At 46.0% G+C, this 24,273-nt stretch overlaps 1 protein-coding gene across 2 annotated transcripts; it reads right to left on the bottom strand.

Moving 5' to 3' along the window:
* Positions 1-496: 496 nt before the first annotated feature.
* Positions 497-19,429, bottom strand: NFRKB (nuclear factor related to kappaB binding protein). Of its 2 annotated transcripts, none has more exons than XM_080631596.1 (26): positions 19,251-19,429; positions 18,572-18,719; positions 17,628-17,829; positions 17,413-17,540; positions 15,760-15,934; positions 15,479-15,580; positions 14,854-14,927; positions 14,506-14,590; positions 13,853-14,033; positions 13,443-13,551; positions 12,880-13,006; positions 11,827-11,892; positions 10,825-10,904; positions 10,697-10,740; positions 10,237-10,297; positions 9,369-9,543; positions 8,524-8,630; positions 7,973-8,096; positions 7,625-7,704; positions 6,748-6,968; positions 6,380-6,650; positions 5,956-6,174; positions 4,620-5,405; positions 3,878-3,984; positions 2,509-2,644; positions 497-1,785 (listed from the first exon to the last, which is right to left on the bottom strand). In XM_080631596.1, the coding sequence occupies exons 2-26, from the start codon at positions 18,704-18,706 to the stop codon at positions 1,660-1,662; spliced, it is 3,921 nt and encodes a 1,306-aa protein (XP_080487722.1). In that variant the 5' UTR covers positions 18,707-18,719; positions 19,251-19,429; the 3' UTR covers positions 497-1,659. The 2 variants fall into 2 exon arrangements, with proteins under 2 accessions (XP_080487722.1, XP_080487723.1); XM_080631597.1 differs by having other exon boundaries at positions 10,237-10,294.
* Between the last annotated feature and the right edge of the window lie 4,844 nt (positions 19,430-24,273).

Here is a 24,273-nt window from a genome sequence, read left to right as displayed (position 1 = left end):
ATTACTTTCATTATGTTTTGAATTCAGAGGGGCTCTTTCAGAGATCAGGAAGTCACTTGTTATCTCTTTGATTTCTTATTTTAACTTCACAACTAAAAGGGCTTAAGAGCATTCCCCCTTCCCTCCCAAACCACAGCCCTTCTGCTGCCTCCTCAATTGATAGTCAAATGTACAAAAAAGGTACAAAGTCTGACAGATAAGCTCAGAAAACCTTTATCACTCCAAATGCTGTTCCTGAGGTGTTTGAACCGTAATTCAAGTGCTTGCTTTCAAATGGTGTACTGATGTGCTCTGCTTATTCCATCTTTTGTTACTGAAACACCCCCTTTCCTCCAACCTACCCCTGAAGTAGGTTAGATACTGTGCAGGACACAGCCCCAGCCCAGCACTGGAAAAGTGCTGAACTCCAAGACTGGGTTCTTTCAATAGATTATACTCAATCACACATAATTCAGAGCAAACCACACAGGTAAAGAAAAAAAGACTACAAGAGAAATCAGGTTAAAAACCATCTTACAGAGAAGATGGACAATCTATTAGCCCTTGGCAAGCCAGGCAATCATTGTACACAAAACCAAGCTGTACAAAACCAAAAGAAGGTGGCAGAGAGATCTGTGAGGCTTTCTGCACTTTTATTCTTCTCCTGGTCCAACTCATCTTCTGATCTCACTCCAAGGAAGCTTCAAGGACACGTCAGAACAGACACAGATTCATCTCTGGGATGTGCAAAATTCAGACAAATTTACATAAAGATAAAACTGTAAAGGTAAAAACAAAACTAAAGGCCAGGATCCTGGGTTAAAATATTCCTGCCGAGTCCAAGATACTACACTCTGGGTATAGCTGAAAGCATATGCCATCCTTTTATAACCAGCTGCAGTCTTTTTTGACTGAAAAAGGGTTTATTTGTTGAAGACAAGGAGGATCCTTCTGGTGAAGATTTCCACTGCATTTGTTGCCAGGATTGCTCATCCCATGACTTCCTCTATCTCCTCCACTCCTTACTCTTCCCCATGGTTACTCGCTCTATTACAGCAATAAACCATCTTGACTCTCATCCTGCCTTTGACATGGAAGTAGGATTGTTTAAAAGGAGTATGAACTCAGGGATTGGGGAGAGCTACTTTAAAAGTCTATAAATAGGACACTGAATGCATTGGGGGTCTACTTCCAGGCTATGGTACAAACTGGTGCCTGAGCCACCAGCCTAAGTCACCTATATTGTCTCCAGCAAAAGGAGCATCTTCTTCAGGAATCTGAAAAGCCACTGATGAACCCCTTCTGCAAACACATTTCCCTGGTTAAGGAAGGCCCAAGCTCATGTGCTTTGTCTACAACCCAGAATGCACAGAAATGCTATTCACAAAAAGGCCCTTGAATGGGAAGAGACCAAAGGAAAGGAAGATGTTCCTTAAACAATCAACGCCACCGAACTTGGCTTTATGTATCCAAACTGAAACATTTTGTTCTGTAGGTACAGCATCTCTTGCTGTGGAATTGCAACCTAGACATCACAATGCTGACTCCAGACAAGCAACGTGACAGAATCCAGTCCCATCCCTCGCCATGGCTGTGGTTAAGGTGTCTTGGGTGGTGGGATGGAGAGTGACAGTGGTCTCAGGGAAGCTCTTGGACAGCGATCCGTTTTCTAACCAGTGTTCATAGCTGGTCTTGGGTCTGTTTTGGAGATGGAGCTGTTGTCACAACCACAGTGGAAACTGCTTTAGTGGAGCCAGACACTGTTCCCTGCTGGAGGTGGGAGGCTGGAACTGTTTGAATTCGCACCTGTTTGAAATGGAAAGGGAAAAACCCAACTCATGTCAAGAACAACCTAGTGACACTGCACTCGCGTCACGCTCTGAAGCACATCATCTGCTTCTGCTGCCAGCAGACGTTCACTTCAATGAACAAGACCAAACACCAAAATGCATCTAGAACAGAGTATGTCACAGGGACATCACTCCATCCACTGTTCATGTGGGATGGTAGGAAGAGATTTCAGGGTTAGAGTTGGAGACCTAAAAACTAGTTGGAATAAAAACCTACATGTCAGCTGCTTTTACAGGTTTTCTAAAGAAGGGCTTGGATCCATTGGATAGTTCACTTATCAGACTTGTTTCTAGCAGCAATCAACAAGGATTAATTCTTTGGAATTACAGAACACTTCAGTTTCTACACACTAAGATGGATACCGAGGCAGTGATGTGGTTTCTTCCAGAAATGGTGATCCACAGAAGCCAAAGTATGTCTACAGGCAATCCTCCAAGCAGTTGGGAACATATCCTGACAGGAGTTCTGGGTTTACTTTCATTATACTATCAGTACTTCAAAACTCATATGTGGATGGAGGGAAGGTAAAGGAGATGATGCACTGCACACGCTTAATGCAGACACTAATGCTGTCTACCTGTACTTTTTATGGAACGCCACGTGTCAAAGTGTTAAATCCTCATGGAAATGCTAAATCCTAATAAAGCAAATAATAATCCTTAGTTCAGCTGCCATTACCTGCGTGGCCTGGCCTTGCTGCTGAAGCTGCTGGAGCTGCTGTGCAGTCAGGAAACTCACAGGCTTGTTCCCAGCGATCAGTTTTGTCCCTGCTGGCATCGTAGTCAGAATGATATTTCTTCCTAAGCCACTGATGCTAAGGAAGGAGAATTTGGAGTGGTTAGTGAACAGCACAGCAGGGTAGATCTTTCATATTCACAAGTTGTTCTTCACTTGCTAGGAGACGAAAGTTACTTCTTTGATTTATTAATGATTTTAAGTAGCGTTTTCCCCACAAAACTGGCCAATAAGCAAGTGACAAGTTTATTGCTATTTTAATTGCTTTATCACATGATTTATACCCCAGTTCTGCACTATGCACATCACTGGGTTACTCTGATTTGACCACAGCGCTTCTGAAGGAACACAGAAATAGCCAAGCATGAAGAATTCTGCCTTCAAATATTAGCTAAGGGAAACATGACCTCACTGGAGTATTGTGTACAGTTTTCGTGTCCTCAGCATAAAAAGGACATGGAACTGTTGGAACAAGTCCAGAGGAGGCCACGAGGATGATCAGAGGACTTTCCATACGAAGATAGGCTGAGAAAGTTGGGGCTGTTCAGCCTGGAGAAGAGAAGGCTGCATGGAGACCTCATAGCAGCCTTCCAGTATCTGAAGGGGGCCTACAAGGAAGCTGGGCATGGACTCTTCATCAGGGACTGTAGTGACAGGACAAGGGGTAATGGGTTAAAACTTAAACAGGGGAAGTTTAGATTGGATATAAGGAAGAAATTCTTTACTGTGAGGGTGGTGAGGCACTGGAATGGGTTGCCCAGGGAGGTTGTGAGTGCTCCATCCTTGGCGGTGTTCAAGGCCAGGTTGGATGAGGCCTTGGGTGGCATGGTTTAGTGTGAGGTGGCCCTGCCCATGGCAGGGGGGTTGGAACTGGATGATCTTAAGGTCCTTTCCAACCCTAACTATTCTATGATTTTATGATTTATGGAAGAATAAAGGAAAATACTTCAATATCTGAATGCCAGAGGGGTTTTCACGGAGGCAGTTCACACATCCCTGGTTTCTTTAGCAGAGATGGCTTCAGTTTACATGTGTTTTTAAGTATGTCACCAGGTTAATTCTTGCTCCAACACACAGAACTAATCTAATAGCTGGTTTCAAGGCAAAGATCAATTTTTCTTCAGTGTATTTGCTAGTGTATATCTCAGGGCACCTAAACTAAGATTGTTCTCATAGCCAGACACCGTATTCCTTCAGTTCTTGCAGCCAATGGACCTATTAACATTCCACCTTCTATTCCCCAGGAACCTGCGGAACACAGACCTTCCCTGGCCTATTTCGAAAGCCAAACTACCAGATGCAAAGTACTCACTTGGCCCCGAGGTTGCCCTTGATGATGGGGGCAGTCACCACGCTCTTGCCTTTCACTGGCTGGCTGATCACTGACAGAGGCACTGTTATTCGTGCTGGTAGCTTCCCCTAGAGAAGTTGAAGAACACATGAGGAGCCATGGGATGTTTAGCAGAGAAACTCCTTGACAACATGCAATTACTGCTCAGCTTGCTTTTTAGGAGCCCTGGGAGTAGAAACCAACAGCAGCTTTGCTGAGGGGATCTGTGCTCCATTTCAGGCTCATTGCAATTCACCTCCATCTTCACAGCCCTGAAAACCTGCAGCATCTTGGCACACTGTGTTTCTCTGGGAAGGATCACTGTATCCATGACTTTTACCCTTAGGAAGCTGTCGTAATGCAGCTTTCATGATACAATTTATGGTGCCTTCTGCTCTGGGCATTAAAATAGCATTAAATGGGAAAATTGGTAAAAAGAAGTTAATACAAGTAACAAGCACTTCTAGTTCTGGCACCATTCCAAGGGAAATGATTCCAGAGGTGCAAGGCTGAGCTGCACAAGGTACGGATAAGCAAAGTTTATTTCAGAGAGAAGACATAGCTGTTTCCTGGTCATTCAGCATTGAGCTGTAATTCCAGCACCACAAAACTAGCTACAGACCCAGCTTTCACAGTACCTTGTGGATGGTTTTGAGACCCAAACCACCATATTTCAGCATTGCCCTTTCTCACCCACCTCCAGAAAAAGGTTAGCATTACTTACTGCCTGCGATGTAGATACTACTGTAGTGCTGACGGGTACCTGCCGCACAGCAGTGGCTCCTGTGCCTATGGTTATGGGAGTCCCAGCAGCTCCTGAGGCCACAGCAACTGCTTTGGACACTGTGGCACTCATGGTTGGTAAGGAGACAGCTGAGGTATGGACTGTGCCAGGCACGCTCACTGCTGAGGAGGAGGGTGCTTGCTTAGTGTGAGTAGCTACAGTAATAGTCTGCCCAGCTTTTTGGGGCATCACCCCCAGCCCCTGCACGATTCTTATGGTAGCAGCTGGCTTGGCTTCAGTGGATGCCACTGTAGTGATGGCTTTGCTTTTCTGATCTGCCACAGTCATGCCCAGCGCAGGCATCAGTCGGAAAGCAGAGCTTGTTGGCTCTGCAGTCTTTAAGTCAGGAGTCACTTTAACCACTGTGCTTCCAGCTGGGCTGGAAGAAGCAGAAGTGGCCGTGCTCGTCTTGGCTGGAGAATCAGCAGTCTGGACAGGATTGGATGTCACGTGCAAGGTTGCAGAGATGCCTTTCCCACTGGTGCTGCTTCCTGCAGCTGCCGTGAAAAGGTCCTGAGTCAGTTTGACAGTAGTGACTTGAGATTTGGCCAGCGTGGCCATCATGTCCGGAGTGATCCGCAGCACAGTCTGACCCTTGGCATCTGTGGTGATGGAGGACGGGGGCAGGCGCAACACATCCTTCCCCTGGATCCGAAAGTTGGTCGCTGTGAGGGGGATGCCACTTCCAGGCTGGGTCTTCATACCAAGCTGCCCTGTGATAGCCACCTGGAAGAGACCAGAGCAATGGCTGTATCAAAGCAGGATGCAGTCCAAGCAGAATTTCCCTATAGGGTGGTGTCTGCTCCCATCAGAATTGAAGCAAAATGATGCCAGCACTCAGGTATGCTACTGAAAACAGTTTTGGTTGACTATCAGATGGCATTCCCAAAACCATATACAACCTGGAATACCGTGGAGCTGATTTCTTTTCCAAACAAGATGAAGGCCAGATCAACATGTGAAGATGGTTCATTGAAGAACCTGCACTAACACACTGATAACACGTTACCAACTTTACCCTCAGACTAAAGCCAAACCACTAGCTATTAGGAGGAATATTAACAATATCCCAGCCAAAATCAGGACACATCTGTACTCTATACTGTACAGGCTCTAATACACCAGACCAACAGCTACCTAAATCTGCATGGTAAATCACTTCATACAGCATTGTGGCTCACGATAGCTTTATCTTTTCACATCTGCTATCGCATCTGTCACAGCAAACAGGAAACAACTGGGTTGCAGAGCCAGACTCCTTGTCTCTCCCTCTCACCTGCTTGATGATGTTCTGGCCAGCCACATTCTGGATGACAGTGGTGGAGGACGTGCTTGTAGCAGAACTGCCTGGAGAGCTGGTTACTGGCTTCACAGCAGGACTGGGCGCTGCAGACAGTCCTGTCACAGTGATGCCTGTCTGTCCTGTCACGGAGCTTCCTGGTCTTTGCACCTGCACTGAGCTCGTTTGAGTTTTCACTGGGAGAGTCATCACTGCCTACAGCAAGACACACAGGTAGCCTGTGAGTGCACTAACACAATACTAACAGTCTAATTATTCTTTATATTGTGCTTTAGCTTGCAAGTTCTATGGACTTTTTCCTGCACTGCTCACTCCAAGTGAAAAACACCACACCAAAACACTAGAAGCAGTCAAGTTTAGGAGTCAGAGCTACTCACCACTTCCATGCAGCCAGACTCACCTGAGGGAGCACTTTGGTTTGCGTGGCTGTAGCTGGAACACGGATTTGAGGCACTGATGGAGGCTGCTGCTGCTGGGTTACCACTGGGGCTTGCTGAGACACAGCTGGGAGGCTGGACTGGGCAGTGACCACCCGGACCTGTGGCAGTCCTGAGGACGTGGTGTGACTGACCACCCGGGTGGGAGGTGCCTGTGGCCCAGGCTGTGAACTCTGGGCTGTGGAAAGCAATGTCCCGAGCTGCGGCATGGTAGGAGATGATACCAGAAGAACACTATGGGAAAGATAAGCCAGCAGGTGAGCAAAGAAGTAGAAATGACTGAGAAAAGAGCAGCAGCATTCACAAGTGATGTATGAGACAGCAGAAATACCTTTGGCTGGGTTTTGCTGGCTCTGATGCAGCACTAGATACGCTCTTGCTAACCACAGACACTGGAGGGGGTGAAATAGGTGTTGCTGGTAATGCTGGTGCAGTTGGTGTCACGGGAGTCACAGGAGTTGGTGGCATGCTGGAGTCACTCAGGCTCAGCTGGCTGGGCTCTGATGTGCTGCTGGGGACTGCTTTCACTGAGCCCTCCTTGCTGCTGGACTTCTGCAAAGAAACCATGTCAAGAGCGAAGGTCCTCACAAAAACTGGGTCTGAGTGAGCTGAGCACTTTAAGTTGAGCTCTGTATGGTTGTGATTGATGCCCCAGTGCTATATCCTGACCTCACACGTCTACCACCCTTAACAAGTGGGCTGGTGCGTTTGGCTGCTCCTGTTCTCAGAGAAAAGTGCATCTCAGCTGTGACAAACATTCCTAAAGTGCACATTTCCACCTCGGTTAATTTGCCAACAGTAATTACTTTACTGATATTTGATATCAAAATCAACAAAAAGACATCCAAACCCTGACAGCTTCAGCACAGCAAGGGGGGAGCAGAAAACGTGTTTCACACACTCTGCTACAGATTAACCTCAAAATGAGATCTGAAAGGCCACCCCTAAGATAAGGAGCACAAATGAATTCCATTGACCTTTCTGTTGACATCAGTGAGGATAACAGTGGGAGCTGGAGAAGCAAAGTTCCCTCTTTCCCTCTTCACTTTGTGCACTGGTGCTAGACCAACACTGACATTCATACCCATAATGAATCAGTAACTCAAATGTGTGATTTTCACCAGCCACTACGGATGCAGAATTTAAGGATTAAATGAAGCCCATATCTCCTTCCCAATCCCAAAAGCATCTGTGCAAACCTGATTTACCATTTTAGCTGGAGGTTTTGGCTTCTGCTGAAGAGCTTTCTTGGCCTTTGCTGCAGCAGCTTGAGCCTGGTGGATCCGTTCTGCAAATCCAAATGAATGGTTAGAGCTCCTGGACATGAGCAAACTGATTTAAGAGAGATCAGTTCATAAGCGTTAGTTCGTCTTCAGACAAGAAACTGAACACACAGAGTCATGCAACAGTGCAGAGTAAAAATATCAAGTCAAATTAGCTGAAAAAGGCTGAAAATAAGACACACAAGAAGTTGTGAATACACATACATTGTACAGAGGATCATTTTACATAGAAATACTTCAAACTGACACACTGCTCTTGAAGACTGGACTTACCAAACTCTTCCTCACTCCTGTCCCGGTGCAGGTAGATCCACAACTTGCGTCCAATGTCGTATTTCACACAGGGATCTTTCTCGTAGTGTAATCGATCCAGAGCACCACTAACAACAGTATTAACCTGAAAGTGCAGGATTCACAGAATTATGTCTCTGCTTGGGCTAGCCAAAAGTCATAAACAGCAAAGTAAAACCTCAGTAAGCTGCTAGCAGTTCTCATCTGAGGAAGAACTGACTGAGAGCAGCAGCACAGGGTGCTGTTTGCCACCTTGGGTTAAATGGAGCTTCCACTGAAGCTAAAAGCTCTGAAAATCAACTGTTTCTGAACTGTTTCTGATGGCACAGTGCTAATTCTATGGCTTTTCTAGCTGTTTTTTTATCATCCTGAGTTTGCTGCAGATTTGCAGCAGCACAGAGTAGTACATAGCTCCCTTTTCCTAACCAAAGCAGAACAAAAATCATCAAGCCTTAGCTACTGAACACTGCCTGGGTCTGTGCAGTGTATTTAAAGGAGAATCTGCCTGAGGCCAGACACAAAAACCAACTTACTTGAGCACTTGTGACATCAGGAGCTAAGAACTGGGAATCTTTAAGCAGCTCACAGATTTCAGCACGAGTTCCTTCTCCATTAGGAAGGCGAGCAGCAGCATCACGCACTAAAACACAAAGTCAGAGCTTAAAACTTGCAGCTGCATTCAGGTACTTCAGCAGATATATTTGGGTATTGCTTTCGTATCCCTGCTCTCACAGTGCCCTCTTGCTCACTAACATCTAGCCCCCATGATACCTCAGAGGTACGAGCAGAGACTATAAAGGACCTTTTTAAAGTACACCCACTGTGCCAGCTTTGTGCTAGGAGTGGTGAACTTGGGAACTGAACCCCAGAATGACTTCAGGGAACTGAAACCACTACTTGTTTTCCAGTTAACCAAGTCTTGGAGTGGAGACTCTCTTCTCCACTTCCCATTTTCTCCCAGATCAACAGCAGCACACAGATGCTTTCTTTTCTAGTTATTCCTTTTGCCAGCACTTCACAGAATCATAGAATGGTTTGGGTTGGAAAGGACCTTATGATCATTCAGTTCCAACCCCCTGCCATGGGCAGGGACACCTCACACTAGACCACACCACCCAAGGCTCTGCAAAACCTGGCCTTGAGCACTGCCAGCGATGTATGGAGCATTCACCACTTCTTTGGTCAACCTGTTCCAGTGCTTCACCACCCTCACATGGAAGAACTTCATCACCTATTCCATCTAATTTATTTCTTCTTCACTTATATCACCCCATTCTGTCCACTGTTTGCCTTCATAATGCAGACTCCTAAACTCATTATTTGGGGAGTCAAGGAGCCTCTTTCATTTTGAAATACCTTTTCCTGGCCATCACCTTACCAAGGGACAAGATGGTGACATACGCTGGTCTGTCAGAGCGCAGCAGGGAATGCTCTCGGGCTTTGTTTAAGGAGGTTTCCTTGTCAAACACCCCCTTCACAGGACCAACAACTGACTCAAAGCCATGCATACGGAAAGTGAAAGCTTTGTGGGGCTGGCTGTAACGGTAACGCTCCTGTGTTTGGGAACAAGAGGACTGGATTTAGCAGGAAACATAAAAAGCAAAGTCTTAAGATTTCTGCCACATTTCTATTTCAGTTATTACCATTCTCTAGAATGATAATAAAAAAAGCTTCTAGAAATAATAGAAAGAAAGCTTTTCTAAAAGTTAAAGGCTCAGACACTACTGCATAAACTTACTGTGGATCACAGACTACTTCAACAAGATAAAGCACCACCTAACCAAAGTGTGCAGGTGCAATACATGTGGTTCATTGTTAAACAGCTGCACAGACTGGGGGGGTGCCAGAGATACACCTTCTGCCCAGCAAACACCCTTCCCCCAGCAACAAGAAGCCTTTCTTCCTCCTGTAATGTGGTAGAAGAGATTTCCAAGGTTTTTCCAACTTGCACCTTCTAAGATATAGAAGATAACTAAGTGCTTGGGTGCACTTATGGCCACTTGTCTTCTCCTTGCACTCCTAAGTGCTCAACAATTCTAGAGACAAGTCATCCTCATATGCTGGGGGATAGAATAGGAGACAGAAAGGTTGGTACTACCCATTTAAATGAATTTTGCCCCGTACCACTGGAAATACAGATGGTTTTGAAGTTTGTGTAGAGTATAAAACTGCCATCCCATATCAATTCTCTTCAGTGGCCAGTTGTTTCACATGTACATTTAAAATCAAGAGGATTTTCTTCTTACCTGCTCCTGAAACACACGTTTCTCCTCTCCAGTGCTAGGGCGGACTACGTAGTCAGTCCTTCTGAAACAAAGGTTACCATCAGTTCTGAGCAACAACAGTCCCAAAGAACATCCCAAAGGATGAGTCACCTCATGCTTTCTGCAAATCCTTCTGACCAATTTCTGAAAGCATGAATGATAATATAAAGAAGAGATCTTAAAATATGCTCTATGTGCTACCTGAAGGTAAGCCAGGACATAAGTTAGATTACAGACTTGCTCTGATAATATATGCAAACCTGAAGAAAACCAGTTGACCGTGAAGTTACTGCATTTATAACATCACACTAGCAAGTTCCCTCCTGCCCCACGACGTGAAGTCACTTTAAGCAACCAGCCCTTCAGATCCAGAGGAGCAAGGACCAAACTTCACAGCTGTAGCACACACTGCAGAAGCTGCCAAGCAGTATTAGTTACTTACACTCTGGGAACTGGCATGGTGGCATCTGAGCTGTCTTCATTTTCCTATCAGAAAGCAGAGAAATGTCAGTGTTGGCTATAACCCTGTCAGGTTTTGTGCTGGGGAAGGCAATAATGTTTCTGACTCACTTTGAAAAAAGTCTGGTCTTTGGTCTCCAACCAGAGCTGAAACAGTGCTGCCAACTCCTTCTCATGATCTTGGCATGTACCTAGTCCAAAAAAAATCAGGGAAAATAGGAAACATAAGTCCTTTATTTGTTATAAAGCCAGGTGCTTGTACTTCCCAAGCCGCCTCTTACTGCTTTCCCCTCTCTATTTCTCTACCAGTCACAAGGCATCTCCCATACCACAGATGCTCCAATTTCAATACCTGAAGACATCCAGGGTGTACCAAAGCGCTAAAACCCTGTTATTCTCCCGTGTTGGTACAAGGGGCCCTGTTTCAACTCCCTGCACAGTGGGCAAGACACTGTTTGAGTCACAGCCACCTAATACTTGCAGATGGTTTCTTCTCTCCAAATAACTCCAGTCACTGAGTCCAGGAGCAGAAATACATTTCTACATAACCTCCACCAAAAACTGTGACAGGGACCAGAGGAATTGCTTCCTGACTCCAAATCTCTGCCACTTGAAACCTATAAATCTGATTGCCAGAATTGTTACAGTTAAGAATGGAAAACTCTGCTAGTAGCTAAATGAACAAACATAACCACAAGCCATCTGTAATTCAGTCAGTACGAGCCTGGGCACGTTGATTATCAATTTGCTCTTTAGCTTCTAAGAATGAGAACAGTATCAGTTTGCTCCACAGAGAAGCTTAATTCATTTGTAAGAATTAATAATTACTCAGAACAACCAGAAGGGATGCTCTACAGAAGTAAAACATGAAGGGGTTCAGATTTGAAGGGTGTTACTGTTAGGTCAGCGACATAAAGAAATACAGTCCAGTGCCTTTGCTCACTACTCCTCTGTCTGCTGCTCATACTAACATCAAATCCAAAACACATCCACGCTCAGCTAAAGGAAAAGGTCCAACCAACGAATTAACAGATCTGTCTGAAAAGTAAAGTCCTGGAGAAAACAACAAACCTTTACTAGAGTACAAATCACAGAAGAACATAAAATACTCACTAAGCAATTTCCACTGCTGAGTTTTCTCCTTGAATTCAACGTAAGGGGAGAAGCTGGAAGGAACATCTACAATGAAAAGTGCCTGTGTCAGAGACATCATACAGTCATCCAACCCCCAGATCCTACTGTGGCAGTGTAAGCTGTTGAGTTAGACTCATAATGACAGATAAAGCACTTCAAGTGAAGGGCATCTCTACATTTATACTTGCCCAAAGGGGAGGTAAACATCTCACAGTAACAGTGCAAGCACAAGAAAAGGACAGAACAGGATAATGAGTCTTTCACTGAGATCCTGTTTATGCTGTGAGACACCAGGAACTGTTACTGTATGGTAACTATTCCTAGGCTCATGGGAAGAGAACTCAGGGTTTAGAGTATTCACCAGTATTACAGAGAACATCAAATATTCCCACTAAGCAAGTGAGAACCACAGAGTAATTTAGTTTGAAAGGAACGTCTACAGCTTGAGCCCCAGGTCAAAGCCAACTACATGTTTCCAGGGGGTTGATCAAGGCATCATCTAGTTTATGTTTTATCATCTCCAAAGACAACCACGTCTTTGCACTGGGAAGAAGCTAATTTCTTCCTGCTTCAAAGCTTCCACCTGAAGTGTGTGATCTGAGCAGGATAAACTGTCCAGAGGCGCTTTCACAAGCTTTTGCATACTCAGGAATCAAACTGGGTCTTATCTACTATCCATACACAAAACAGGCCTACCACAAGCAAGAAATGTCAGCCATGAAGCCTATCACAGAAACACTGTCAACAGTACAATGGTTTATTATTGTGATGAATTAAACGTTGATTTGAGCTGGCACAGACTGCCCAAAGAAGTGGTAAATGCCTCATCCCTGGCAGTGTTCAAGGACAGGCTGGATAGGACTTGGAGCAACCTGGTCTAGAGTGAGGTGTCTCTGCTCATGGCAGAGGGTTAGAACTGGATGAGCTTAAGGTCCTTTCCAACCCAAACCATTCTATCATTCTATAATATAAACCAGCCCTGATTAGAACTGAGGTACAAGCATCATGAGTATTTTTAACAGCCATTCTCACCTCTGCTGTCACCTGTCAAGTACTGCAAGGCAGGTAACACCAGTTCAGACCAGTTAGGGGCAAAGGAGAACCAGTTATTTAGTGCGCTGGCAGGAGAAGATTGCCAATCTAGAACTTTATCTTCAAGCTGAAGAGAAAAAGAAATACTCTATTAAAGACCTCACACTTTATGGCTGTTTGAATAGAAAAGAGCTGAACACAGCCAGGGGACAAAGAGATTTTTAAGTATGAAAATAATCACCTGACATTTTCAAGTAACCATCACAAGGTATTTCAGGCAACAGACACCACAAAGGGGAAGAAACTTCCCTGCCATCTCTGCCCTTCATATACAGAATGTATCGAACCATGATCTAAAGAACAGGTATGGAAAGACTTACAGATTAAACTGACTAAATTTATGTTAACAACAGGATGTGGAGTGCACTCCCAAAGGGTTTCATCTCTTTAGCAGGTAACCTACATCTTCATGTGAGACAACTCTGGATAAGAATCACCATTATACAGCCATAAACCCCCTCTATCCCCTGCAAAGGTTCCTAGATAAGTGGGTGGTTCCTTACAACAGAAAGAGTAGCAGGTCCTTCCAGATACAGTATCTCCAAAAGAAGGGAAAAGAAGTTGGAAGAGATTTCATTTATTCCAAGGCACGGCTTCATCTCTTCAAGAGGTCTGCAAATGAAAGAGAGCACAAGCAGAGTAAGCTCCCTAAGTAAATATTCACCTTCACATACATCAATAAAAGCTACGCATTTCACAAGCTACACAAAATCAAACCCTACAGAAGTCCCACAGAAAACTGAACTCCAACATGTAACCTCATCTAGGTGTTCCTGCTCCGGCAGGCGGGTTGGACTAGATGATCTTTTGAGGTCCCTTCCAATTCCTAATGTTCTGTGATTCTGTGTTCTGTGATTCTGTGATCTGCTGCTGTCTCCACCCTCAGGCTCTCAGGGCCCTCTGAAGCACTTACTCCTCTTTGACAGACGACAAGGGGATGGGGGAAGGATCCTGAGACATTGATGGGATCCCATCTGTGTTGCTAAGAGAATCAGCCAAATCTTCCACCTCGGATTTAATAATCTTCAGCTTTTTTTTCTTCTTATCATCCTTTTCCTTCACCTTTTTCTTGAGGGTTGCAAGGTCAAATAAAGCTTTAGATAGAAAAGGTAAGAAGGATAATTAAAAAGCTTCTTAGCATATTTCAATGAGAGTCATAAACTATATATTTAAACATACATTCAGAAACGTAGGTAGCGCGTAGGGAGCACTCATTCACACATCATTTATTCCATCTTCCCAGTCATTTCCATGAATCTTTGCAATTCCCTTCAATGCACTCTGATTTAATAGAAAACCTTTAGTTTTTATATGAAATTAGAAAGGCAAAAGAGCTGCTGAGAGCAGAGATACAAATGACATGTCATCAATTAGCTGAATGCACCTTCAGTGGAAACTGGAGTTAGCTGTGAGCTACTGAAATGGAACAACTCCCAACCACAGGATGGTCAGCAGCTATGTGAAGAGCAAAAGGATACAGCAACCCATCAAGACTAGATCCCTCCTGAGCTCTTCCTACACACAGGATACCCTGCAGTACACAATTCTGCTGCCCAAGGCACTGACCTGCTAAGGAACCTTTCCTGCCAGCATTCACTCGGGTCATGATGTCCTCAAGAGTCACGTCTGTTGTAACTAGATCAGGGTGGTCCTGCACAGGACAACGGGACAGAAATGAAAAAAGGGGAAAGGACAAAGTGTGTGAAGCTAGCAACAAGGGTACAGAAGATAACCCAAGTTCTGAAGTGCATCTACATACGTGTTACAATAAAGGGCTGAAGGATGCTTCTCTGCACCCCAAAGAAGTAGCAGTCATTTTGCCACCCACAAGTACCCTGGGCTGTATGGCTAACAGACAGAAGACTAAGAGGTAAAATGCAGTCCCACTCCCCCCCCAACTCTGTAACATCTTACAGGGTGCCGTTTTCGTTTCTCATGGTGCTTCTTCAGCATCATCTTCACATCATTCTCCCCAATTTCTATCTTGTCTGCAAGGAAAAAACATGCTATTCAGGTTATTTGCACAATGAGACACTTCTCAGAATGCCATTTTCTGTCCATTCCCACTTCAACCAATCCTTAAATTTCAATGACAAAATTTTCCTTACTCAAATTTCTTTTAATCCAACAGTTTATTTCAATCCTTTCTTCCTTGGTTCATCAGATTTCATTGCTGATGCAAGTATGGAAGTGAACAGAAGCAAGAACCAGCAGTGCCACACATGAAGGGTTTGCAGACTTGATTACAGTAACACATACACCAAGATACTTCTAACTGGACTATGCTAATGCCTCAAACATTAAAGGCAACATAGAGAAATCAGTAGCGTGACACAAACTGTAGCCTTCCAAGGAGAAAAAGATTAAACAGGAAGAGCCAACAAGATTAACTGGAAGAAGAGCCATCTCCTTTGACGACTGCAAGAATGGAGCACTATAGCACTTCCCATCAAACCATCAATTTTCAGACTGATTCTTGCAGGCTCTCAAAGTCATTCTCACCCCTAAAATCTGTATCAACGCCTAGTTTGGTTCTCACCTGCTGTTTTCATGTCCAAGGTTGATAATGTGGGGATCACTCTCAGAGGAACTGGTGGACTTGGACAACGTGATGGAGAACTTGGAGGCCAGGCGCTTAGATCTAAACCAGAGAAATAAATGTATCTCTGCAATTCCTAACACGGATCTACATTAATCGTATTATCACAGTCAATAAAACTGAAGTCCAGTTTCTATCCTTCTATCAAAGACACTCTCCCCACATCAAAATCTGTCTTTCTCCATTCGCACCTCTAGTCTTTAGCTCAATCCAGGCATTACCTTCTTCATCAGAAGACAAGGTGGTATCTCCACACTCCTCTTTCACTTCCCTCAGAATCTTCAGGTAGCGCCGATGTGTCCGCCTGTCCCGTTCTTCCGAGTCATAGGTGGGTGAGAAGTGCTTCCTCCTCATGGTCATCTCAGGGCCTCCTTTCCTGGCTAATTCCAGCAAGTACTGGAAGATGAGATACATGTCATGTTAGTTGTCTCACCTATAGTGTTGTAATCCACAACAGATAAGCTCAACTCATGCTTTCAGCAAGTCTAACATGTGGTAAATACCTCAGCTCTTTACGAAGAGGTAGCCCTCAAGCAGTGTCAGCATCTGCCACACCTTTGATTTTAAGACCAGCATTTTAGACCAATATTAAAAGGAGGAAAAAGCAAGGTGAAATTCCCACACCTTCCTCTGCACACATGGCAATAACTCCCTGTAATTGTACCTGGACTGTTGAGAAGAAGCTAATCATAGCTCCGAGATCCACTTATGCAGCTTCCATGTCAAATACATAACACAGACATGGAACACTGCCTCTTTTGAAGTAAACACTTTACACCCCTTATGGCTACAGAGGAAATAACTTTACACAGAGAAGCTGTGGCTGCTCCATCCCTGGCAGTGTTCAAGGCCAAACTGGACGGGGCTTGGAGCAACCTGCTCTAATGGAAGGTGTCCCTGCCAGAACTGGATGAGCTGTAAAGTTCCTTCCAACCCAAAACATTCTGTGATTCTATGAACTTCGTACGCATTTCCACATTCTTTTTCCCATATCACTGTGGGGCATTTTGGAAAGACAGACTTTCCTCTCCATCCACACACCCTGTATGATTCAATGTCTAAGCATAATGAAATTATGTGGGCAAGTATTTACAATGCAGACACTTTATGCAGCAGTTAGCAGAGAACAGTATTCACAAAGGAAGATTTGATCATGGATTTACAAGCATCAGAATCAGGGGTTTGTATCTATTCCATACCAGTGCACAATGAAGCTGGGAAATTCATGTAAGTACATACTGGGCAACCTCACTTGTTTCAGAATGACAGAAACAGTAGAAAATGAAGGCAGAATAACTTGTTAATAGGACAACAAGGTGTAAAGGGGCAAATGCAGGAAATGGGACAAAGTGGGAATGGAAAAAAAGATGCTATACACAAGCAAGAGCTATGAGAGTTTCAAAACCTGAAATCTGCAAAAAACAAAACAAGAAATTCTGGTATGCTCCTAAGGGCCACAAAAAAAAACGCAGAAAGAAAACACATCTGAGAATTGTGAATGCACAAATACCAGGACACTTTGTTGTGAAGACAACATATCTGTTGCCAAACACAAGAAAGCACAGAAGCTCAGCCTGGTTTCGGCTGGAAGGGACCTTAAAGCTCATGAAGTTCCAACCCCTGCCATGGGCAGGGACATCTTCCACTACAGCAGGTTGCTCCAAGCCCCTGTGTCCAACCTGGCCTTGAACACTGTCAGGGATGGGGCAGCCACAGCTTCTCTGGGCACCCTGTGCCAGCGCCTCAGCACCCTCACAGGGAAGAGCTTCTGCCTAAGAGCTCATCTCACCCTCATAGTAAAGAACTTCTTAACGTCTAATTCCAAACTCCCCTCTTTCAGTTTAAACTTCAGTTCAAGCAGCGATGACACTCACATTGCGGGAAGCAAGGATCTGCTTGAGCAGTCGGTAGAAGTACTGCTGCTGAGAGCTCAGGTACCGCTTGTACTGGGACTTGAAACAGAGCTGCCGGTACTTCACCACTTCGGGATTGAAGTGTCCATCTGGAAGAGGTAAAAAGCACTCGAGTTCCTCGCCGCCAGCTGAGGAACGAACCCTGACAGCACCCAGTGTTTGTTACACTCACTGACCACGGAAAAGCTTCTGGGCGATGTGCAGTGGGTTCCCGAAGCGGAAGTTTTCGCCGCTGAACAACGCGGTGATGAGCTTGTTCTGGTGCTCCCGGTTGTTTTCTGGGAAGTGAGGCAGGAATTTCTTCAGGTGCTCTTGTTGGGCATCTGTCAGCACCTCCTGCCATGTAGACAAGCTGACAACTTCAAAGAAGATCTCAGGCTAAAGAAAGCAAAAAACAAGAGTGAAGGAAATGAGTCGATGTCCTGGACAATTCTCTAGCCCTTAAGGCTTTCCGAGGTGAAGTAACAGAAGTCGTGGCAGTGTCTCTCACCAAATGCAGAATACAACAAGGCATGAAGAGCAAAGATAAGGAATTAATGATACTAATAGCAACAAGACAGTAAACTTGAAACCAACAGTACTTTCTTAAAGGCAATTTTAAAGGGATTGTTAACTAGAAAAAGAATGTATCAGAATAGTATTAAAAGATGTTTTCATAGAATCAGAATCCCAGACTGGTTTGGGTCGGAAAAGACCTTAAAACTCATCCAGTTCCAACCCCCTCCCACAGGCAGGGGCACTTTCCACTAGAGCAGCTTGCTCCAAGCCCCTGTGTCCAGCCTGGCCTTGAACACTGCCAGGGATGGGGCATTCACCACTCCTCTGTGGTAAAGAGGTGCCTCAGCACCCTCACAGGGAAGAACTTCTTCATTAGATCTAACCTGAACTTCCCCTGTTTCAGTTTGAACCCATCACCCCTTGTCCTGTCACTACAGTCCCTAATGAAGAGCCCCTCTCCAGCATCCTTGTAGCCCCCTTCAGATACAGGAAGGCTGGAGTTCTTTTCCAGGACAGTCAGAAACCCTTCCCTCCTCTCAGTTTGCTCTAAGCCCCATAAGAGAGAATTAAACATGCTGTTCATCAAGGCTCTGTGAAGATAAAGCATCACAGCGCTACTCACATCCTCCAGAAGGTCCTCAGGCAGGCTGACCCTGGTGGTCCCCAGCATGCAGTCCTCCATGATGCGGGTCCTGCTTCCATCCCCGCAGGGGCCCAGCTCCAGGGGGTCCGTCAGCATGTGATCCAGGGAGTCCATGCTTCACCCTGGCCTGAACAACAGCAGCGAGACCCTCAACAACCTGAAATCTCTACCCCAGACACCTCCCAGAGGAGGAATGATGGACAAGGTGCTTATTTAAAGGCAAGATACAGAACTGGGTGCTGAGATAACTAAGAGATCATAAAATGAAAGCAACTGTTCCATTGCAACACCAGTCATGCCAACAGAGCTCTTCACAGTGTGAGACATGCCATGGGACAGGCAGACTGGGAAGCAGAGGTGACCCCTTTCACTTTACTTCCCACCTTCAAGCTGTTATCAACAAAGAACAGGAAAATAATAAACGTAAAGCCTCAAAACTTGTCAATAGAGGTAAATAATAGGCCAACAATATACCTAAAGCCTAAAAGCGGTATTGATGTGCAAACCCCACTTCTCTAGCGTTGAACTCGCACCTATGAGCCCCGTCCCCCTCAAGCACCAGCTGACACCGCCGCATGAACCACACCACAGCCACAAAGCACATTAAACAGACGCTGAAAACAGGGCCGGGAACAGGATAAACCCCTTCATTCCATACCTGCTACACCGGCTCGGGGCGCGACCCTCACAGCACCAGCACCGCGGACCCCCCCGCCGGGCCCGGAGAGCAGCGGGAGAGGCTCCGGAGCTCCCCGATCCAGGCCCGGCTCCCCTCAGCCCCGGCGGCGAACGCTGGCCGCGGCGGGGGGGACCTGTGAGGGGGCAGCCCCCTCACGCGGCCCGCACCGGAAGGCGGAAGGCCGGCGGTCACAGCGCATGCGCGATGGTGCTCCCGTCGCCGCGCCTGCGCGGGGCCAGGCCTGCTTCCTCTTTGTCGCGACAGAGCGTGTCGCGACGGGGTAAAGTTCTCTCTTTTTTACTTCTCTATCGGCTTTGGTCCACGTGAAGAGTCGTGATCATGGTTTGTAGAAAAAAAAGGGGGAAAAGGTTTATTAATGTGGGGTTTTTTTTTTACAGCTGCGGGGTTGCACAAGACTATGAACACGACAACGGTCACCAGTGTCCAGTAACAGACGCAGTTAAATAAGAGGGGTGCAACGTGGAGGGCTTGGTTACGTTTGGTTTGGTTGGTGGGAAAAGCGCATATTTGGACCCAAAAATGCCATGGTCCAGCAAGACGTGGCCTTTGCTGGCAAGCAGGAGGAGTCCAGCACTAAACTCCTGCGAGACATCAGGGCACAGCTTTGGGTTGCTCTGGTTTAAAGGTAATATTAAATCCTGTCCTTTCTGCACTGCAGAAATGGGGATAATCCATGTACGATTGGCAGCCTCCCAGATCCTTTCTGATGCAAAATGCATTCCTCATCCAGTCTGCAACTTCGGCGAGCCACAACGCCCTGTCTGCCCTTCTCTGTCCTCTCTTTGCTTTTTCTTTTTGAAAGGAGGCAGGAGATGGTGTGTGGCAGGGCCCTCCATCTGCCTCCTAGAAGCTGCAGTGAACAGCCGTGACACTGGTAGCTCCAAAGCCCCTGCACAAGAGGTGCAAAGTCCACCCCAGCAGTAGTAACGCACCCCATACAAGGCACCTTTTAAAGCCAGCTCAGCAATGCAAGCAGTGAAAAACATCCTACATTTACAAAACACACTGTTTGCAAAACAGGACAATAAATCTCAACTGCCCCAAGTTCTTTACCCAGAGCAAATATCCAATAAACCCATGGAGAGAGCAAACATACTTCTTGCCTGAGCTGGGCATAGTCCCCTTCTGTCACGTAGGACCAGCAGCCTGGTGAAGAGGATGCCCGGAGTCATGGCCCAGAGTGTTGTGCTGGGCCCAAAGCTGTACTGTCCTTGTACAGTGTCATTGCAGCACAGACCAGGCTCTCCCATCCAGCACTAGAACAGGGAATATAGAGAACTCTCTCTCTTCTCTGTTTTTAGCTGCTGTCCCTTTCTTTCTCCAGCACCCTGCCCTGGCCCTGGCTTAGCCTCTGCTTGACCCAAATGGTTTTGCTTGTTGCATCAACAGTGACAGAGAGACAGCCTCATCCAGTTTAGCTGTGACTCACATTTCCATGCTGCGAAGCAGGTGGTTACATGCAATTGTTGCCAAATTGCTGCATTTTTGCCGAAAGACACCCCCTCACTTGCCATCTCCTCCTACTGGGTTGTATGTTGTACGAGGTTTCGCTTTGCTGGCTTCTGATTGACTCTCAGCTAATACGCTCCGTTCCTGAAGCAGAGCTCTGAACTCAAAGCGCTGCTTTATGCCTGGGGATTCCAGTCCTCTACCCACAAAAAGGAAGATTCATTTAACTCTGAGGAAGACAAAAAGGAGAGGATTTACTGCAGCAAAAGGAAGCAGGGACCAGACACCCTCTGCACCAGCGAGTACAGAAGGCCCTTTGATGACCCACACTGCAATGTCTTCATTGCCATGCACAGTGATGCTCAGTAAGGCCCCACTGTTTGAATGAGATAGGATCAGGCTTCCAGGAGCTGCTGGTCTGCAGGGATGGAGCCTGTTGAGTTGCTCAGAGAGCTGTGTGAATATCCCCCACTGATCAGCAGTCCTAGGAGTCTGGTTGTACACAGCAAGGGAACTGCTGAGACACCTCCATTCAAACTCCTACAAGCCAGATCGCCTTCAGGAAGCTCCTGGAAGACGTGAGCCATGGGGACTGCAGCTTCCGAGTCCCAGGGTCACTCCCTTGGGGAACAGAGAGCAAAGCAGTGTCTGAGTCATCTGTGCTCATACTTGCTCCCTCAGCACAGGAGTGGTAGTGGGGAGTACTGTAGCATATTTGCTGCTCCTGTCCACCTCTCTGTGTGGTATCAACCACATGCAGAGCAGAGTGGAGCCTCTCCACGAAAACAAGGCAAAAGGTCCTGCTCCAGATAGCTGTCCCTGCCAGTTCTGGGTGGCAGAAACCACCTATTGCCAGGAAGCAGGGAATGACTCAAGTTTTCTTGGAAGCAGCCATGACTTGACCTTGAAAGTAGTTTGTGGAAATCAGAGTTGTAAGTTTAAGTTTTGCCCAAAAGTACATGAAAAGACAGGATAAGAAAGGAACCAATCCACTTGTGCTAGCAAGGGGAAATATAGCCAAGAGGCTAAGTTCTGTCTGCTTACCAAGGGGGAATAAACCTCAAGTCATTCCATATTGTGTTAGACCTCTCATATGGGTGAGAGACAGGGAAACATGCCTAAATAATTTCCAAACCATTCTTGAATTTACTGAGGAACTCTCTGTCCTTCCTCCACTGGACTTCACACCCACTTGATTTGCTTTAGTACATGGGCTTATCTGTGGCTAAATTAATGACTATGAGGTCACTTGTGGGGCTAATAATATATACTTTATTGCTTCCTGGAGCTCTCTTCTTAGAGCTTTCTGGCTGTATCCCCTCCTAGAGACAGGCCTCAGCTCCCATTGTCCCCACCAAGTTCAACCTCTTCAAGAACCGATGAGGAACAAAGCTGAAGAGCCCCACTGAGTATGCGTTATGTAATTAACATTGTCACTTCCATCATCAGTTAGGAAGATCTCTTTTGCCTGGGATAAGCTTCTGTAGTGGCATGTGCCTGGTTATGTATGTACGTGATCCCATCCTGCCTTTGCTTTTAAAATTAATTCTCTCAGAGAGGCACACATATCTATTATTATCAACTGTTTGTTCCAGTGACATGATACTGAGTCATCCTCACAGACTGAAAGATGGCACAGAGATTTTGCAAGGAGACATCAGATGAAACTGCCGAGGGCAAATAGCGTCACAAGTGAAGCTGTGCTTGCAAAATCCCCCGTTACCATTTTTATTTGCTTTTTCCCCCATTCGATTTTGCTGACTTCCTTATCATGGTCCTTAAGGTGCTTGCAGAAAGGTTGTACAACAAGTGGGGGAGAACAGTTCCTATTTCCAGAGGACTTGCAGCCGTTTGGTGCACTCTTTCCTGCTTCTCTGCATTGAGGGGAACATGCAGAGCCTTTCTGAACTCAGCACTGCGCTGCCCACTGATGCTGGGTATCAATGGAGCTGCAGATGCTGCAGAGAAGCTCCAAGTAGGGCAGAACACAAGAAGAAAACCACAAGGAAATGGGGCCCTGTGGGAAAATTTGATTCTGTGAACTTAACAAGCCAGAAAAGCTCAGTTTATCGTTTCCTTCACACTCTACCAAGTTTACCTCTGACCAGTGTTAGCACCACTGAACATGGATCGACTCTTCCAACACACCCTGTCTTTCTCTGGCCTCTTTCCTGCTGCTCTCCTTTTGCTCTGCTTGTCATGAACTCACCTATTCTTTTTTCTTGTACTTCCCCTTTTTCTTCCACTTCTGCTCAACTTTTATTTGAAACATTTAACACAACAGGCTCCTTCTAAAGCTGCAGGCCACTGGCAGGGTGGTGAAGCCTGCCTGGCTGAGGCACTTTGGGGCAGGAAAAAACAAAGATGAGCACAGGGAGGGAAATCCAGACCTCCCACTCTCCCAGCCTCTCGGCTGATTCAGCAGAGGCTGGGACAAAGTGGAGGAGGTAGATTTGCCAAAACTACAGCATAAACACTCTCCAGGAGCTTCCTGTGGGCTGCCAATTATATGTCTGCAAGTGTAAGGCAGATAAGGGGAAAGAACAGGCATAGCCTTTTCCTTTTTGAGGATCCAGCCCATCTGGAGTACCTATGCATTCAGCATCTTGCTTATTTTGACAGCTGGAAATAACTGCCCTCAGTGGAATTAGCACTGGGAACAGGTTCTGGAGTGACCTCTGTTTCAGTGGAACCAATTGAGGATCATCACCAGCTCTAATTACTGGGTGTCACACACTGGGTTTCACTCGGGACTGTACCTGCTGCTCCTTTCCCAACAAGGTGGAAGGCATGCAGGAGGAACCCTTCCTGCTCACAGAAATGAGGCAGTGCTCCCGTTCTCACCAACACTTTCTTACTGCACATCAGCACCACCCCAGTAGCTCAAAGAGCACTTGCAAAATGAGCTTCTGAAAACCCCAGGGAATGGTCTGCAGGGGACAAGGGAGAAATCCAGGCAAGAGGGAAGGAAAGAGAAACTTGTCCAGTATTATCTGAAGGGTACAGCCAAAATGATTTGTCAAGGTAGTCACTTAAGTGATCAGCCCCCTAACAAGAACATGGTGTGTTCACCAATGAAGTGCTGTGAAAGGGGGTTATGATCCAAAGTTAGAGAGACCATCCTTTCAATAGGATCTTGGCCCTTTGCTACCCAGCTTTCTCCAAGGAGAAGTAGAGGCTGTATTTGACTATCTCTACAAGGATGTACCCCTGATGCGTTTCCTACAGTTTCTGGAAGAGCTTGGCTTTTATGAAAAGCCTGGACGCAAGCTAAAACAGGACTGCAGATACTCCTCCACATTTTCAGAATGTGGGCTTCTGCAAGAGGTTACAAGGACTACGAGCATGCAAGCACAAAACACAATGTACACCATGCAAAGGCAGCTCAAGGGATATACACATAGAGAGACTTCATTTTCAGCCCACAGGTTCCTCAGTGACATGCACACTGTCCATTTGGATCCCTCTCAGCTGGTCACCCCTTTATTTTAATCAGTTCATTCAGAGGCTAAGCAGGTAGAATGAAGTAATC

This window comes from Psittacula echo (assembly GCF_963264785.1).
Source record: "Psittacula echo genome assembly, chromosome: 18".
Classification (NCBI taxonomy): domain Eukaryota; kingdom Metazoa; phylum Chordata; class Aves; order Psittaciformes; family Psittacidae; genus Psittacula; species Psittacula echo.
The sequence above is the reverse complement of the archived record's forward strand: the minus strand, read 5'-3'. Positions and strand labels throughout refer to the sequence as shown.

Excerpts from the sequence above, each read along its gene's own strand:
- NFRKB (XM_080631596.1), bottom strand. The coding sequence starts at position 18,706 with ATGGACTCCCTGGATCACATGCTGACGGACCCCCTGGAGCTGGGCCCC. Across the intron at positions 13,552-13,852 it reads TTGTCGTCTGTCAAAGAGGA|ACCTCTTGAAGAGATGAAGC; the intron begins GTAAGTGCTTCA and ends TTTCATTTGCAG. Across the intron at positions 8,631-9,368 it reads TGTCACCATCTTGTCCCTTG|TGCGTGATGCTGCTGCTCGC; the intron begins GTAAGGTGATGG and ends TTTGTGTTTTAG.